The 18,356-nt window shown below is 39.6% G+C and overlaps 2 protein-coding genes across 3 annotated transcripts in view; one reads left to right on the plus strand and one right to left on the minus strand.

Moving 5' to 3' along the window:
- GTF2F2 (general transcription factor IIF subunit 2) overlaps positions 1–18,356 on the minus strand; it is a 94,422-nt gene that overhangs the window by 48,634 nt on the left and 27,432 nt on the right. For both annotated transcript variants that reach the window (XM_042806176.1, XM_042806177.1), the window contains one exon: positions 4,055–4,136. In XM_042806176.1, the coding sequence (XP_042662110.1) occupies positions 4,055–4,136 (82 nt within the window). The remainder of the gene's footprint in view (positions 1–4,054; positions 4,137–18,356) is intronic.
- On the plus strand, positions 11,985–14,978 carry KCTD4 (potassium channel tetramerization domain containing 4). Its single transcript, XM_009962609.3, has 2 exons — positions 11,985–12,236; positions 13,277–14,978. Exon 2 carries the CDS (start codon positions 13,459–13,461, stop codon positions 14,230–14,232), a length of 774 nt encoding a protein of 257 aa, XP_009960911.1. The 5' UTR covers positions 11,985–12,236; positions 13,277–13,458; the 3' UTR covers positions 14,233–14,978.

Consider the following 18,356-nt stretch of genomic DNA (forward strand, 5'->3'; position numbering starts at 1 on the left):
CAAAAATCTCTTAAGCCTCCGAAAGACAAAGATAGTGGAGGATAAGGGGGACAGATAGTGACTCCTCATGGTGGAAAGCTGACTACAGTAAGCTGAAGAAAATAGTCTAGTTCGAGTGGGACTGGCTGGGGTGGGTGTGGAGCCTGCTTAGGGCACCCTGTCAGAATGAAAGGCAGCTTTCCTAAGGTGACATGGGTGGTGGGGGCACAAGCCAAGTGCAAATACAGTGTGATAAATAATAGAAGAATTTTGCTTTCGCTAAAAGTAATTAAACAATTCCTTTTATTGAGTTAGGCTAAAGCTATTATTAATACGACGATCCAAATTTTAAGAAAAGTAAAAGAATTTACTACTGGGAAAAGAAAAGGGGGGAATTGATCTGAGGAAACACCAACCCAACAGCCCCCCCCCTTCTTGGGATGCTCACCAGATGGTCCGTATCAAAGGATGGTAACTCCTTTGCAATGAAATGAGAAAGAACAGGACGGGCCATCTCTGGTATCTCTTGTGCTCGAGAGAAGAGAGGAACTGAACCACTGAGCTATAAAGACAAAGGAGCTACAAATTAGCCCAGACTTGAAGGACAAGGTGTACGAGACCACAGGACTGAGTTGGCACAGAAGTAAGGGTCAGCTAGCGAACACGGTGATGAAGACTACGAGCCTTCATCTGCAGACCCCTGCCCACGACCACCAGGGAGCACTGCGCAGGTGCGACGGGAGGAATTTGGGGTGGGGGGATATGTTAAGGATTTCTCAGAACTAATTGTAATATTCCCTCCCTATCCTTAGAGTAGTGATGCATATGTGTTAGAGTAGATGAATATGTCACCTTTTATACAATAAAAGGGAGCCCCTTTGGCTCCAGAGGGCGTGCCATTGCGCCCAGCGCTGTATTCTTTGCTCCACTGACTTTGTCCCCAATAAACCTTTTTTTTTATATATATATGTGAGCTTGTTTCTCCCATACAGTGTGTGCTGTAGGATGAGCCATGCGTGGAACCCTGCCTGCGATCCACACCCTCTGCTGCAACAGCTCACGTGCCACCATCGTCCTTCATCTGACAGGCTCGATGGGGCAAGAGGGGAAGTATCAACCAGAAAAAGTAGCGTAGGGACAGTATTTTCTGTGACCACAACCCACTCTGCAGTTAGGAACAGCCTGCCTGTTTTTTTCACCACACAGTCTAAATATTTTTAAGTGGGATCATGAGATCCACTCCCACAAGACAGAAATTAGGGCAGGTGCTTAGAAACCACATATTATTCTCCAGCTAGCAGCAGTAGCATCACCAGCAGTAGCTGCAAAAGTGTGACTAATCGTTAAGATGTCACAAAGAACAAATACATTCTTAATAAAAAATTTCTAGGAAATTCAATAGCATGAAGCTTTACTAGTGCAGGATAGCAGTGTTTCATGGTATTTGTTCCCCTTCTAGAACTTGAAGTTCAGGAAAATATCAGAAAATAAACCTGCCAACAACAAAACTTCCAAAATGGCAGATCCCATGCGATGGTCACACAATCTTTGTTTTACCTTCCTGACTAGTTATTCCTAGACACACATTTGTACCTTGTATTCAAAGTGCTCTGAACATCAGCCATCTACACGCTTCCTGTAATCAAATCAAAAGCTGTTCCTTGGGAAAATACCCTCCCGCCTGCTACATCTGAGAACGCTTTCGCCCATATGTGCCACCAAATTCTGTGCTTTCATTACCCATCCTTAAACCCACACGTCACACGTATCTCCCACCTAACTGCTGGCAGCCCCGTCACAAGACCATCACTTTGTCCTCTCACTGAAACTCCACTGAGCAGCACGGAAATCAAATGCCACGCCATGCTACATACCCATCAGCCGATTATCCTGGCCCAGATACAGATGGTAAAATAGATGGGATCCATATCTGCATTTAATACCAGGGAGATGTATAATCCCTTTCGGTCACTGCCAGCTCTCAGAAGACAAACGACTGCAGTTATTGGAGTGTGCAGCTTAACTTCGTTTTCTGGATCTTCAAAGTTTGAAACAACAGCATTTATCTTTTAATTTTATTTCCTTCCCAACTCAACTTACTATTGTAGCACTTAAAGCCTACACAACAGACTTGCTGTTTTATCAATATTATCAATTCCACCTTTGGAGAGTCTCTCTCATGTAAAGCACAATAGTAAATAGAAAAATGAATAAAAATGGTTTAATATAACACAGTTCTGTAACTTATGTGGTTTATCTCCAGTGCTGTCACTTTTTTTTAAGCACAAATACAGACTGCAGCATGTTGAGGGTGGGAGAGTAAAGGGAGTGAAGAGAAAAGTTATATCCTACTACTCAAATACCAGAGACAGTATTTGGACATAAACCAATTTCTTCTGAGGCTTTGACTGCTAGATCTGCTAAATCTCATGCTGATTCCTACCAGATAAGATATTTTTTCTTTCAAAACTTTTTGTAAAAGGCAAAATATCTTTAACAACATGTAAAGTTAGAAACTAGGCATACACAGCCTGACAATTTTTCTACAAGAAAGAAAAAACAACAGCACCATCAGTTTTTACAGCTGCCAGTGCTTCCAGACACAAAACCTGCCTTCATGTTTCTATCTTTGCTGCTCTTATAGGAGTCGAACATAACAAAATCAAAGACCTGGGAGGGCTGTATGCATGCATGCGTGACAGAGAGTAGAATCCTGAAAAATTCAAAGTTTGGGTAGTATGTCATTAAAGCTATCAGTTTTGGTTTGGTCTCCTGCTGTAGCCTTACCAGAGGAAGCTTATCTGATCAACCAATGGAAGACTATGTACAAAATGCAAAAAACCACTTGGATCACGCAACCTGTGATTAAAACAATTATGAAGCAAATACACCCCATGGACTGTATTCATATATATTTAAAATTGCCACATTGAAATGAGTTCCTTTTCTAGTAACATCACATTTGCTTCATACTCCATTTCACACTGATGACAAAAATGATAGCAACCACAGAACTAAGTCTGAAATAAAGTAGTTCACTGTACATGAGCAAATTTATGGTACTGATTTGCCAACAGCTAGAACATAAAGTCTCAGAATTGTATGAACACAATAAGGAAATATTGGAACAGTTTAGATGACGGAGGAGGTTAATAAAACATAAGATATTGTAAATGCAGTATATGATACATGGGAAACAGATCAGGAATTGTGTAAAAACATCACTTTGTCTTTTCTGCATTTCTTTGACAATTCTAAAACTAGACACAGATGATTCTCTTCCTGAAATTTCCTGCTTTGCATTTTTCTATTTACAACAAACTCTCAATAAAAAAGGGTGATTTAATTAAAACCCACACACTTAAAGTATATAAGTATGTATTTAACAGAATACACAATTCCATTCCAAATCTGATTTATTACTAGAGAACATCATCAAGTTAATTATCTGTTTGATATTTGAATCACATGGTAAATTTTAAATGTATTGGAATAGATTTTCAAAAGTCTGTTAAATGCACGTCTTGTGGTTTCCATGCTACTTCTGACGTTTTCAGCCATTACCTTTTCTAGCAAGCATGACAGTTTAGGTCTAGCACTTCTCCCTGAACTCCCTTCTATTTTGGGCATTTTAAATATCTTTTCAGAGGTGCTCTTTGTCTAGCATCTCACAGTACTAAGTGGAATTAAATTTGAACAATCCACACAGAAACCCATACTCGGGAAGTGTGTCCTGACCAGACCAATGTAAACCTTTAAGTCCTCAGGAAATTCAGTTTCAATCACATTTGAATATAGCCACACATTCATACGTTCAGGTATGAAGAGGCACAAGGTGTGCTCTAGTAACAGCTTTGCACATGATGGAACACAAAAGTCTACATCATCCCACCGGACCATGCCAGCCTTCACTCCCTCCCTCCCGTAAATCCACCCCAAAACCAAGAACAGCTCCAATCCTGTATAAATCCTACATAACGCCACGATAATACCGAAGTCATCCATCCCTGGTAAGGCAATAACAAAAGCATCAAAGCCAGATATCACATAACCATTTGTAGCAGAGCACTCCTACCTTTTCAGTTTCATATAATTTTCACTAGCTGCAGGTCTGCATTCAGCACGTTGCACCACTATTCCTTCCAAGGAAAGCTTATCTAGAATGAAGAAAACAAAGCAAAACTGGACATTAAAATAAGATTCACCAACATGGTCAACATTTGAATTACTTTTCTACTAATTAAGTATTTAGTAAATGTAATTGTAAATTCTCAAATATCAAATTAAGTTCTAAAATCTCTGCTATTTAGACACTGAAGAAATAAGCAGGAAAAACATGCTTGAATAGCTGGTGTCCCCTAGACTTCCTTATATTGCCATAAGATGTTTTACATACCAAGAATGAATCACTAAGATCAAATTTTAAATAAGAGGTGGTAACTGTGTGGTCCTCTTTTCTCTAGACTGTTGCACTCAGATTATCTAGGAACTGTTTTCTGGAAATGTGCACTGAATACAGTCAGTGACCATGAAAAAAATAATCTACAAAGAGAACCCAATCATCAATGTATCCAAAGGTAGTGGGAGATAAAATGAGAGCTAATTTTATTCTATCATCAGAAAAACAGTAGCCTATTTTCATACGACAATAAAAAAAAAAAATTGTTCACCAAAGGAACATAATGCAGTAAAGTGATAATATTACATATTCTAACACTCAGGGAAGAGAAATAAACATTTGTAGTTAGCAACCTCAGAGATCACATACTAAGTTTTAGTTAATACTGCTCTCTGTATATTCACCTCTAACACAGTCACTTTGTAATCTAATGTGAACATCTTTTTGCCTAAAGCAACAATGACTAACAGAGCCGTACAACAGTACCAGCCTACTACGTAAAGGAGGAAAAGCTTCAATATTAAAAGTAACTTGATGTAGAAAGGAAGAGAGAGCGATGGTGGGCAAACACCTGCTTCTCTACTACAAAATTCTAGTGATAGTGCGTGTGTGTGGTGTGTATGTGACAATTTATCTACCTCTTTTGGGCATAGCCAGTGTAATACGTGTAAAACAAACACCTTTGGAACAGCCTCTCATAACAAGAAAGGTTGAGCTTTAATGGCTTGATTAGCTTTCACTACTTAAAATTTCCTTCCAACAGAGAGTCTCGTCTTGCTATTGGTGTAGGGTACTACACTGGCACCACCACCTTCAGCTGGCAACGTCACAGGAGAGAACAGAAATGCTTAGAAGTATTGATGCCAAATAACACAAGGCACTCTCAGATGCCTCTAATTTTTCCACTGCCTTATAGATTGAAATATTACTACATCTGGAAATCTAAGTCTGCTCTCCTTGAATAATTCAGAGAGGGATTACTTAGACACCATGTATTTTAAAATGGTTTAATCTAAAATTTCTTGGTTTGATTTAAACTAAATCCTTGAAATGAGTAAGAATGTCATACCTTTCCAGGTAGTTTTGAATGAAACAAATTTGTATTAAAATACTTCTGGTTTTACAGATCCCTATGGTTTATGATCAGGAGAGACAACCTGGCAAATTTGCCTGACCTCCTATGTATCAGACAAACAAATTTTATCGTCTTTCTTCTGTTCAGAACCTAGTAACTTTTTTGTGGCTAAAGTGGTACTAATATTACTGCTTAATTTCTAATACAAATTTGCCCTCAGCTTGCAGCAGTTGGTTCTTCTTATGACTTTCTATGCTATGCTAAAGAGCCTTTTAGTACCTGGTGGTTTCTCCCTTTGAAAGTACTTATACATTGTAATTGGGTCACTTCTAAATCATTTTTTCAATAAATGAAATAATTCAAGCTCATGCATTATCTCACCATAAGGCATTTAAGCCACACTTAAATCAGTTTCGGGTCTCTTATCTGCATCTTCTTCAATCTTGCAATGATGTTTTAAGAATAAGGAGACCAGAAAACAGACATAATACTATTGGACTGGTCTTACCAACGACATATACAGAGGTAAAGTAACAGATACAGGAGCTGGAATTCCTCTTGCCTCACTTCAGCTATCTCAAGGTTATTCAGCAGAACCTACGAATTCAGCTCAGAGAGGAAGGAATGGAAACTTTCAGTAGAAAACTGGTCCCACCTCTTTTAGGATTCAATGATCTGTCTTGTGCTGGTGTGGGTTTTTTTGTCATTTTGTTTTTTGAGTTGGTTTTGTTTTGTTTGGGTTTTGGGGGGGGGGGGGGGGGGAAGGTCACATCAGTGTCCCATGACTGTGCTTTATGTTTAGATGGCTAAAACTGGGTTAAGATCAATTTGTCTCTACAAATCAAGCTCCGGGAGTTGATGGAACTGACTGGCTATTATATCACTAATAAATCTATTTTGAGTCTTTTCTAAGCCTCATATTTTACTTATGTGCTCTGCATTCCCTAGGTGTGTAATTACCTTTGGCTTGGTTAAAATGCATTGTCTTTAAACAGAGTCTGTGAATTAAGTGATTCTGGTCACACCATGACAGTCCTGTCGTAGTTATTCACTGTCTGTCCAGCATTTGTGTCAATCATGACACATTTTATAAGCAGGGATTCTCACTTACTACTGTCCCTCTTGCTAATCCTGGAGGAAGCCCTTCAAACTACAACCTGAACGGCTTCCTACTGATAATTACTTTCTGGTAACTGTCAGACAGTTTTAAATCTTGTTCTGTGCTTGCTATTTATGTCAAAAAAAAAATAAATAAAATAAATCAGTATGTCACAAGAGTCTAAATTACGTGCAATATGAAATATGAAGCAGGCTGCAAATACGCTGTTACTTTAAACTTGCGATCTCCAAAATAAAATTAGGTTTGTTTGACCAGAAAACCTTTAACCTAAAGTGTGCTTGCTAGCTTTCGTTATTTTTCTGATCTTTTCTACCTCTTGAATTCTGTAATAATTTTTCCACTAGTTTCTATGGTACAGGTTCAGGGCTAACTAGCCTATACTCACCCGAGCTACCCAGCCCAGCTGTCTGAATACTGACATGCTGCTATCAATCTCTGGGCAACTAGCACAATTTTCAAATTATTCTCAAGTTTTAAGAATCAGGATTAGTGAACCAGATAGCTCCTCCACACCAACTATTTAGGAAATTAACCTGCCAATTAAACATTCTTATCCTTAGTAGTATATCATCTTTGATGTCTTGGCTAATACTCTTTTAATTACCACTGATCTGGATTTGGCTTTTAATGTTCCAGTTGCTTCACAATACAGGGCTGTCCGCAGCCTCCAAGATCACTGCCTTGCAGCTAAGCTAGTCTGCTGTCAAAGCTCATCCACTATCCAAAAGCCAAGGTTTATGTCCCACTTTCCCCGGGCCCTCTTGGGGATTTCGACACATCCTGAGAGTCTACCAAAATATATCTGCAAAGACGCACGTGAACTTCTAGATGCAAGACTGTAGTGTGGCAACAGTTTCTACTCCCTTTGCAGCCTTCATTCACCAAACCCAAGTTCAGAGACTTGGGTCTGTCCTCCCTTGTTGCAGGACCAGAGCTGCAACGAAAAGACATCCAAAATGCTACACATCTGCCTTAATCTTTCCCTAGTCACATCAGCCTAGAAGCCAAAGGATGATTAAGGCATGAAAGTGGCAATTCCCCATTAAAAATACCTACCCAAAATAAAGCAGATAGTACAAGATAAATTAATAGGTCTAGAAGACCAGTGAATAGAAGGGAAAATAGACATTTTCCCAAGTGTCTTAGGCTCTCAGTTGCCCTAGGTGGGGTGGCAGGTACAAGTACACAGTGTGTGCAGCTTTGGATAGGTTGATCTGCATAACCCATAGCTTCATCGTTAGCTGCCAAATGCATGCTCACTCCCTGCCTGAATGCCCCGGTGCCAATTCATAAAGCAATTTCAACTGTTGAATCTTTCAGTGAGATGATAGGGAGGTATGCCAGGGGTGCCGATTCCAGCTTCCAAACCCGTTGACAGTCACTGCCAAATGAACAGAGTGTGGTTAAAATGCTTAAGGCAATCTTAATAAACAGGCACTGGGAGAATTTACTGGAATTGTGCAGAAGATGGGCTGATGGGAGTTGGGGGGTTCTTTGAGAGAGAGATGGCCTGGCTTGGAGATTTCAGTGTGTTAGCTTTCTAGTCTGACTGCACACATCTCCAACTTCAAGCCACTGGGACTTGTTAGACCACTGACTGCTAAGTTGAAGAGCCTCCTATGATGGCATTTCTGCCCCTCCTAGCACTTATGTACTCTCCACCTTAATCAAGCCTAATAAAAATAAATCATGCTTTCTTGAATCTTCTATCAGTCCTATTTTGCAGCTTCTTAATCATTCTTATTGGCCTGAGAAAGTTCAGTTCATGAATGTCTCTCCTGAGACATTGTCTCTCACAGCCAGACTTGACAGCATGGGGGAGAGGATCTGGAGCCCACCAGCTCCTGCTCTTTGTGAGTGGTGCCAGGGAGGGAGGAGATGAAGACCTTGCTCAGGATGCACGATTCCCAGGCAGCAGGAAAAAAGTGGAAGAAGGTGCAGGAAGGACAGGCTGTGGGCACTGCCTCCAGCTCCTCGGCAAGTAGAAGTTAGGCTGTTTCTTCCCAGCACCCAAGCCAGAAGCCACAGTAATTTCCACTGCCCACTTATACTGCTGTGCAACTTCTCAAGCCATTGCATGGGATGGCTGGACAAGGAGCAGCCCCTTACCACATTAGACCTCAGCTCTGCTCTTCCAGACCAGAGGCATTTGGTGGCACCTCTCTTCCATTTGAAGATCAGCCTGGAAGCTGGTGCCCTTCTCAGACCACCCTTCCCTGGTAGCTGTGCAAGCTAGAGAACAGGATTGCCCAGTCTTCACTTGGTACTCCCTTATTTAGGCGCCCAAAGGTACATACTACATTCGTTTTACTGACCACCACACAGGACAATGACCTCATGTTCAGTTGTCAATGATGCATTATAGGTAGACAGAGCCTCTGCCCCAACCCTCCCACAAACATATGTACTATAAGCCCTGCCTACAGTGTCTTCCTGGGCACATAAACCTCATATTTGGTCATATAAAAATGTTATCTTAACCAACTATCAAAATGGTTCTACATTAGCAATTTATCTCCTCATTGATTACATTCTCAGTCTGTATCATCTCCAAACTTCATCAGTAATTATCTCCTTGATCACTGACTAAACATAAATAGAACCGAGAACCAAATCACAGCAGCATTTTAGTGGTAATTCTCTGCTTAACATTTGCCAGTTTTGAAGCCTGTAGATAGTTTTTGCATAATTAAATGAAAGGGAAACTAATACAGTATATATCCTAATCCAAAATGGCAAATGAGACATACTCAAAGATTTAACAGAAAAAAGCATCACCTGCTTTGCTGAACAAATTGTAATCAAAAAAAAGGGGAAAAAAATTTTAGTACAATCCACTTTCCCTCCACCCACACTGATTAGTATTATATTACTCTCCCTTAATTTTTAACTGATTGACTTCCAAATCAGACGTTTTACTGTTTTTCAGACAGTCCCTTTTAATTTTTAAATACCTGGCCCATCCAATTCACTTTTCAAATACTGGCACAGCATTTGCTTTTTCAGTCTTGTAGAACCGCAGTGCTCAAAAATTATTAAAAATACCAACAGCAACTGTTGATGGAGTTTCTAAGACAGCTCCTTCAAAACTCCTGAATGCAAATTGTTCAGATTTGCTGATTTGAAATTCTTCAATTTTAATTAGTGTGTAGAGCTTGTCTTCAATAGCTGTTAATCAACATCCTGGAGTTAAAAGAATGAGAATGTCTATGCTATCAACACTGTGAGATAGTAGCTATTGAATGGTTTAATTGTCCAACAACCTGGCCAATTTTCTGTGTTATGAAATCAAGTGACTAGCAAATTGCCTCGATAACCCAAACAGATTTCACCAGCAGCTTCCTAATACATTTCAGAAATTCTCTACCTCTTACAGCTGAAATTTCTCCTCATACGCTTTTGCCCTGTAATAAATAAAAGTAGCTGTTTTCTATAACCCAGGTCATTTTCACTGACAGCAGACTCTCAGTGAAGCTGATGCTGTTTGAACATGTGAGCCAAACCGCTGTTAAAGCACCAACTTTCCTGTGGTGTGCTCCAGTCCTGAATCTTCAGTTCCATGGCACGCTCGAGCTTCCAGACCAGGAGTTTCAGAAGTACAGAAACTGAGGAGGAGTGAGGTTATATTCCAAAAGGAAACACGTAGAACAAAATGAGGGGCAGATGCCCAGCACCCTCCTCCTTGGATTTGTTTTCCCATGTAGCTGACAGACACCCTTTGCACTGTCTCCAGAACAGCTTGTCTGACTGAAAAGAAACTGCAAAGCTCTGTGGATTGCCCTCCTGGTGCAGCCTAAAGGGCAAGTAACCTGAAAATGGAGTACTACTACTACAGCCACTCTCTTAAGCGTGTGCAAGAGTGCTCAGTGTATTTTCTGACTTAATCTGGAACCAAACCACTATCCTTTCAGTTGCTGGATTCCAGTGATATTGCTTACTTGAATGGCCAATCCCAGCATACAGGTGACACTAACGACTTCTGAAGCAGCAGTTACTTCATGATTGCCAGCTACCAACGTCAGTAAACAGGATACTTCAGCTGGTTAGGGAAGAAACAGTTCACTCATGGCATGGGAAAGCACACAGCAGCAAGTTGCTCTGCCTCAATCCAAGTGGGAAGCAAGAAGATCCAGGATACACTAGGCACATCTCAGCTATCATCCGCCCCGTGCACAACACACACAAAGACTCTCAGAACACAAGAATGATCAAAGTCTTTAACTTGACCGCAAGAAATATTGCAAGCCTTTACCAACATGAACTTCTGGATGATCTGCCAGTGCATGGACAAAAGGACAGAAAAAAGGAAAACCAGTTCCTCTAGGCATAGCTATACCTTCAGAAAACAGCGAGCTATATGAAACCATCCCACTGAAGCTACATGCGCTGCAATACCGTATGTATCACCAAGTGCGCAGCAAGAATGAGGGCTCTTTGGAAAAGCTGTCTTCTAGTATGGCACAGAAGGAGGAAAATTTTCACAAAGATATGCCAGGCTTCAATTCTGTGCACTGTCAGCTGCGGTGAAGTAGTTACATGGGTTTGTGGTGATGAAAATTTTACAGCAGCTCCACATTTTTCAAGTCTCAAAGGTTTAAATGTAAATATTCATGATCTCCACAGAGTATATTTTCCACATCAAATCGATTTTGAATATTTTATCATACAAACCACTAAAATGATTTTGCATGATCTTTCAAGGAATACTTACTCGTTCACAAAAGTGGAAAATTTCTACTGCAAGTGTTAGAACATTCAGAAGATGATGAACATGAAAAACTAAGTGAGCAGATACTGTTCTGTCACTGCCATCTCTTAAAATGTCGACAGCTTGGCTGGCCATGAAAAACTTCATATCTTTTAAAAATCCCATCACTCCTTGGAAATCCCTCCTTACTTGTGCCAGGACATTCCTAGTTCAGCTTCAAAGTATTTCAGGATCACTGTGTAAGATGAAAACACATGAGAAATAATTCTCTTAGAGCTTAACAGCCACTGAGATGGTTCAGTACTGTAGCTATGCATGATCTAAGCACATTAATTTTCCCTCACTTGACAATAAACTAAATTTGAATGGATGTATCCTGTAATGGCAAAAAAAAAAAAAAAATCTATATATTTCTATGACACTAAATGTCTCTTTAATTTTCTCAATTATTCATTTAATTGTGAAAGGAGTTAATTTTGAAAAAAGTTCAAATGTGTAAAAATTAGAAGCTGGTTGAAATCTCTTTGACTGAAGTTATGCTAAACATAGCAATGGCATCAAAGAGTTAAACTTAAAGCCATGACTAATACCTGATAAATCAAATCTAATGAATAATATCTGCTTAATGTATCACATACAGCAGCAGAAAAATTTAGAGTATCAGTGCTAGAGATACCCTGGCAAGGAGAACAGCGAGTACAAAAAAGTGCATTTATTTCTACTAGATTCAGTTACCAATTAATAAAATATTTTAGTGATGATTCTATGGTACGGATAAACAGCCTCAGAGACAGTGGGAGCAGTAGGAATAAAATATTTAGAAATAGAGCAGAAGAATTTACAGAAGAACAATCTGACTTTTCACTGCTAACCGGGCAAAGCAGGAGACATCTACCTGGAAAGTGAAAAATACATCTTGACAAAGATGGGACCTCCTCTCCAGGTCCAGCCCAAGGTAAGCGTTCGCTCCCGCCGGTGCTGGGGGATGCATGCTGCAGCTCTCGCCCGCTCCCCGGGGGAATGCACACAGAGATGTGTGGAGAGCTCTCCCTTTCCTGCTCCAAGCTGCAAACGGTTAAAGGGGAAACCTTTTCCTAAGAGGCAGCCAAGAGCGAGCCTCAAAGCAAAAATTCACGGAGAGAAGACAGCCATTTGATTCAAGTGTGCTCTGCTGATGTTTCCCCCCTCCCTGTACCCAAGTGTTGCTAAGCTATAATGTTATGTGATGCTCAAAGCTATCTGTAGGCACACTAACCCTTTGTTCTGCAGGGCAGCTGAGTTGTTTCTGTTGAAAAAGAACAAACTGATGCTAGATAGCCTCGGTGACTTAAAAAACATCGCCAATATAAACAGTAAATCCCCTCTCTAAAACGGTTTTTATCTATGGCACAGAGAAAGGCAAGATGTGAAACCTAATCAGGCTGCAGTTCTTGTGTTGGTGCACATACTCCCATCGACTGCAAAGGGAAGCTTTCACCACAAACTTAAAACAGTCAGACCAACAAGTCCTCAGCGTCACTTCCAGAGTATCTTCTGTGAAAACATCTTACCACTCTGCACGTGTTTGGTAGATGAGGAATATGTAGGTGCACGCACTCCGTAGACGACACCCCCCCCTTGTACAGACAGGGACAACTTTCCTTTCACTGTTGTCCTGCTGTATGCATCAGGTATCGTAATCGGTACCAAAAAATTTGAAAAGAGACTTCGTGAAAATTAAAATCCTTCAGGCATAAGTGAAGCTATCTGCTTAACACCATAAGCACTAAACACGATTTGGCCAGATGATACTACAAATACATCTTACAGTATTAAAAACACGGGGTCATTTAGAATAGCAGTATGCATTTCTGTGAATAACCCCCAAAACCATATACACTTCTTAGACTTAAAGGAAAGAAAGAGACAAACAGTTGTTATACCCTTCTTCCCTTATACAGTTAAATGCAAATTCTCCTTTACAGTCATATTCCTAATATCTCCCTGCATACACAGCTGATACGCCACCTACTGCAAACCCGAGCTGACAGTCGGAGCAATGCTAGCAGCATTTCCATTCCAACATCGTGCCGGAGCTGAATAAAGGTGCTTTTTAAAAAAAAAAAAAAAAAAAAAAATCTCTTTGCAAGCTGACAAGAACAAAGCAAGATAGCTGGCTTTTTGTCCTAGCTTCGATAATGGAGAGAAAAATAAACAGAAGAGAAAAGGAATGCGAAGAAAAACACAGCAACTCCGAAGGCTCAGAGCAAGACAAGGACTATAAAACGTCTCTGATTACTCTGAATGTTGGTGGCTATCTATATATCACACAAAAACAGACACTAACCAAGTATCCAGATTCTTTTCTGGAAGGGATCATAAATGGAAAAATAATGTGCCCATGCGATGCAGATGGTCATTACTTCATAGACAGAGATGGACTCCTTTTCAGACACATTCTCAACTTCCTACGAAATGGAGAACTTCTTCTACCAGAAGGGTTTCGAGAAAATCAACTTTTGGCACAGGAAGCAGATTTTTTCCAGCTTAAGGCACTCTCGGATGCAGTGAAATCAAGGTGGGAGAAGGAACAGCTAGCATCTCGAGAGACTACTTTCCTCGAAATAACTGACAGCCACGACCGTTCACAAGGACTTAGAATCTTTTGTAATGCTCCTGATTTCATTGCAAAAATAAAATCCAGAATTGTACTGGTGTCCAAAAGCAGGCTGGACGGATTTCCGGAGGAGTTTTCGGTATCTTCAAATATTATTCAATTCAAGTACTTCATAAAGTCTGAAAACGGTACACGACTGGTACTGAAGGAGGACAACACCTTTGTCTGCACCCTGGAAACTCTTAAGTTTGAGGCTATAATGATGGCTTTAAAATGTGGATTTAGACTGCTGACCAGTCTGGATTGCTCGAAAGGATCAATTGTTCACAGTGATGCACTTCATTTTATCAAGTAATCACAAAGGCAAAGGAAACGAGCATGCAGCCAGTAAACCTCCTTGACCCGCAGCCTCCTGGCATCACAAATAATGTATCTAACTAGCCTTGTACCACAGAGCTCGGCTGCTAATCAATTGATGTGAGCTAATGGTATGTAAATCTCATAATGACATCCCTCTCTGGCTTAACTTAAGCTGAATTAAAATTTTATGCCTGAATTTAATAAAAATTATCTGCTAAACATTGTAAACACAGATTGAATGCTTTATGCTATCTGTAATATACGTTTTCTCGATGCTGTCTTTCAACCAGAGTCTAGCTGAATTTTTGTGTACTTGTGTGACTAACATGCATACACCTAACTGCTCTGCTGAACAGCACTGAGAGCATTTTCATAGAATAAGCAGGCTTAAAATATGTTTTGTTTATAACAAATTCAGAATGGATTTTAACTGGAATAAATGGTTTTGAATGTTCATTAGTGTTTATGCTAATCTATTGTACTGAATTTGCAAACAGTGAGATTGCAAGAGGATTTAAAATTAACCAACTTTAAAATAAAGTTAAATGATTTCTCGGCTCACTTAAAACCAAATTTATAGCTGTGTTACTACATTAATAACAATTGCCAAAAACATGTAAACTAACCAAATAATGCTGGGGTGATTAGTTCTCCTATGGGAATTGAGTTGAATCAGCAGAGAATGTTAAATTTTCTAATTATATATACATATCAAATGGCTAATAAAAATATTTGACAAAGTTTCATGTAACAGGTTTTCAGTAATGACATTCTACAATCCTAGTCACTATTTCCTACTAATCATTTGATCTCGGAAGGACAGGGAAATAACAGAGCCCTTGCTTTGCACAATGGCTTACTAAAAGCAACTAGTACTATGAGTTTGGAATAGACCACCTGCTGGCATTTAAGATGCATCACTCCAAAGAAACAGAATAAATACCTTCTTTCTCCTCATCTCTACTATTTATCAAATCTTTTCATTTATGTTAAGCAAAGTTTTGCTAGCTTCTACGGAACAACTGTAACTAATTTAAAGACAAGCATTACAAACCAGTCACTCTGCAGAAGCAGACTGAAAAATCATCACAAAAGGCAAAAAGGAACTGTACTAACCCTAAGTTTAAGCTTTGTCCATCACTGAACCCAACCATCATTCACAGCCCATAGGAACCCAAAATTCAAGTAAAATGCTATTAAAGAAAGAAGAAAACAACAAAGTAGTTTCTCAACTGTCCCAAAACATTAATTTTGTATAGGAAAAAAAAAAAATACTAAGAATGTCAACAAAATGCAGTACAATCCATATTAGAAGTGACAACTGAGGAAAAGAGCTAAGACAAGACAGGCTGAGAACAGTTTTCTGTCAGATTTTAGAGGGAACAAACCCATCTTTGGTACTAGTGACTGGGAATGCAACTGCTAGGTCCGGTTATACTTCAACATGAAACCCTATTTCACTTGAAACATACAATAGGTATTGTTATAACAAGGTCCTTCACCAGAGGTGAATTAAGAGAGGGACTCTAGATCTCCAGACCAGGCAGCAGTGACTGAAACATATTCCAATATCATTTTATTAAATGGTTAAATTCAACCTCTCCAGAAGACTCCATCAGAATGAACTGTCCAGAAGCGACAAACTTTTCCATCTAGTCTCCACGTTACAGACTTACAGATCATAAAAGATGTAGTTCTAAGCGGAAGTTTCCCAAAATGAGCTGTTTAAAATTCAGATCATTCTACATTTGAGGCATACAAGCTGAACACCTAACTGTTCGTGTACCCCAAACCTCCCTGAGTTTGTCCAAATGCATTAACTATCTAAAAACAAAAGATAGATAGTAAAATACCATTCTTTACATACACCGTCATTGTATGTGTCATGTTCCCTCCTTTCCTCTCACAAATTATTTTCAAATTAATATCTTCAAAAAAATCCTCATAAATCTTGGGGGGGTGAGGCGCTGGCCCAGGGTGCCCAGAGCAGCTGTGGGTGCCCCCTCCCTGGAAGGGTTCAAGGCCAGGTTGGACGGGGCTGGGAGCAACCTGGGCTGGGGGAAGGGGGCCCTGCCCGGGGCAGGGGGGTCAGAACTAGATGGTCTTTAAATTCCCTTCCAACCCAAACCATTCTATGGTTCTGTGATACAAGAATCTGTAGGACTTCTGTGAAAAGTAAATGTGAAAGCTCCGCTAAAAGAAATCCAAAATCCTGCCCATCTTCTAGGACAAGAACTAGAAATACCATCGCACAGAATAATTACATAAAATGCCCTTTGTGGACACAATTCTCTCCATGATCAAGAAAAAGGGACAAGACAATTTAAAAAAGCTCCATAACTAATATACAACTTTTAAAGAAGCATACTCTCAGTGCTGTCAAATACACAGCCTGCATAAGCAAAAAGTCTGGAGGAGGCTATTGCTCCTAGAATGTCAAATCATCCATTTTCACTTAAACGTTTCTGGTTATAACCTTCACTTGTAATGGATCTTTGACTGAGATTTAAAATGTCATTGCAGTTGAAAAGAAAAATAGCAAAAATAAATTTTTATTTCAAACAATTAATATACTTACATGTTAATTAAAATGTACTGTGGTTGCTTGCCTTTCAGTTGGGCTCTCAGGATGCCCAATATCAAGAAAACATTAGCACTTCAGTATCAGAAAGCAGTACCAGTTTTTCATCATAGCATGAGTTCACTCACGAAAAAGCAGCAGAGGATTTGATGGTTCTGCATTTAATACCAAAACCACTTTTGGAGTATAAGCTATTCACAAGCTGGTAATCACAGGTAAAATTCAAACCATCTGAAATATAGCTAAAAGATTTACTGGAAAGCTTTTATTTGCCAGGCCTTTGGTTCAGAGTGCCTACTTCCCTCTTAACCTATATAAAAGAAAGAACACTTGAAACTCCTTTTTTTTTTTTTCAGTGAAAAATGTACAACTCTAATCATTAGTAAAAATAAATTCAAGTTGTTTTATTTTTTTTTAATTTAGAACTCAGCGATTCTTTACATTAAGCACTTCTCACTGCATTTTTTTTTTATTATTTCTATGTAACACTGACATCTATGGCATACAGGTAAAGTCATCTGCTGTAACACTGACTTCAATCTTGTAGTCTTTTCCCATTTTCATGAGCACTCATGCATTTTTACAAGTGTCAGGGTTTGAAATTTTTACTTGCCACCCTTGATCGAAGGCACATCACTCTGCTGTTTGGTTCATGTAGCAGAAACAGAAGAAAGATGGGGATGACAAAATCATTCTCTTTCCTGTTCACATTGAACAAATCCACAGCTACATTGAATCACACCGTATCAGCAATACTCAAGACGCTTCAAGCTACCTATAAACCTGAATAATGTTTCAAACCAGGGTGGGGGAGTGCCTTGTTTCGGTATATGAACAAAATGACCATGTAAAACTTCCAAACTGTGCATAATACTTCCTTTTTACTCTATAAATATATTCAATATAACATAAATATGTATCAGTTCAGTCACTCAGGTAGATGCTTGTGTTGCACCGCTGTAGGCTGTGGCAGAAAAGGTACTGAGTTATACACCAGTTACCTTTTCCGTGCGTTCTTTAAGGTTGGAAATTCCATATTTAACACTTCTAGGACAATGAGAAAGCTGCAAAATCAAGTGCTTAACTCAGAAATATTAACAGTTGTTATAACAACAATACTTTGAATACCTTGCATGCAAAGTATTTCTACTCATCTTTCTCTCATCAAGAGTTGTATCACAATGAACTTACCAGAATTGTCCTACAAGTATCAGGAAGGAAAGGCAATTTCTGTAATGTTTCTGATGATCTTCAATTGCTTGGGTAGCAGTAAAAAGGACCTTCCTTCCCCAAGGAGGCACTTAAACTGCTACCACACAGGTCAGCCCAGCCTCTCGGGTGAGAAAAAGGGCCACCGAGCAGACAACTCAGGGCAGAGGAAGCTGAAGGCAGGACTGACCCCCCATACACTAAAAAAAGAATATTTCTGCCCCTGTGAGTTTCCTGAATGACTGCTCATGAAAGAGCAGTGCCCGATTGACCAAAATACCCATTGCATTCCTTCCTCCCACACTTGTATGCTCATCTTTTCCACTGGT

The sequence above is a fragment of the Tyto alba genome, unplaced genomic scaffold (assembly GCF_018691265.1).
Source record: "Tyto alba isolate M040663 unplaced genomic scaffold, T.alba_DEE_v4.0 Super-Scaffold_45, whole genome shotgun sequence".
NCBI classification, from domain to species: Eukaryota; Metazoa; Chordata; class Aves; order Strigiformes; family Tytonidae; genus Tyto; species Tyto alba.

Coding starts and splice junctions, on each gene's coding strand:
- KCTD4 (XM_009962609.3), top strand. CDS start 13,459: ATGGAGAGAAAAATAAACAGAAGAGAAAAGGAATGCGAAGAAAAACAC.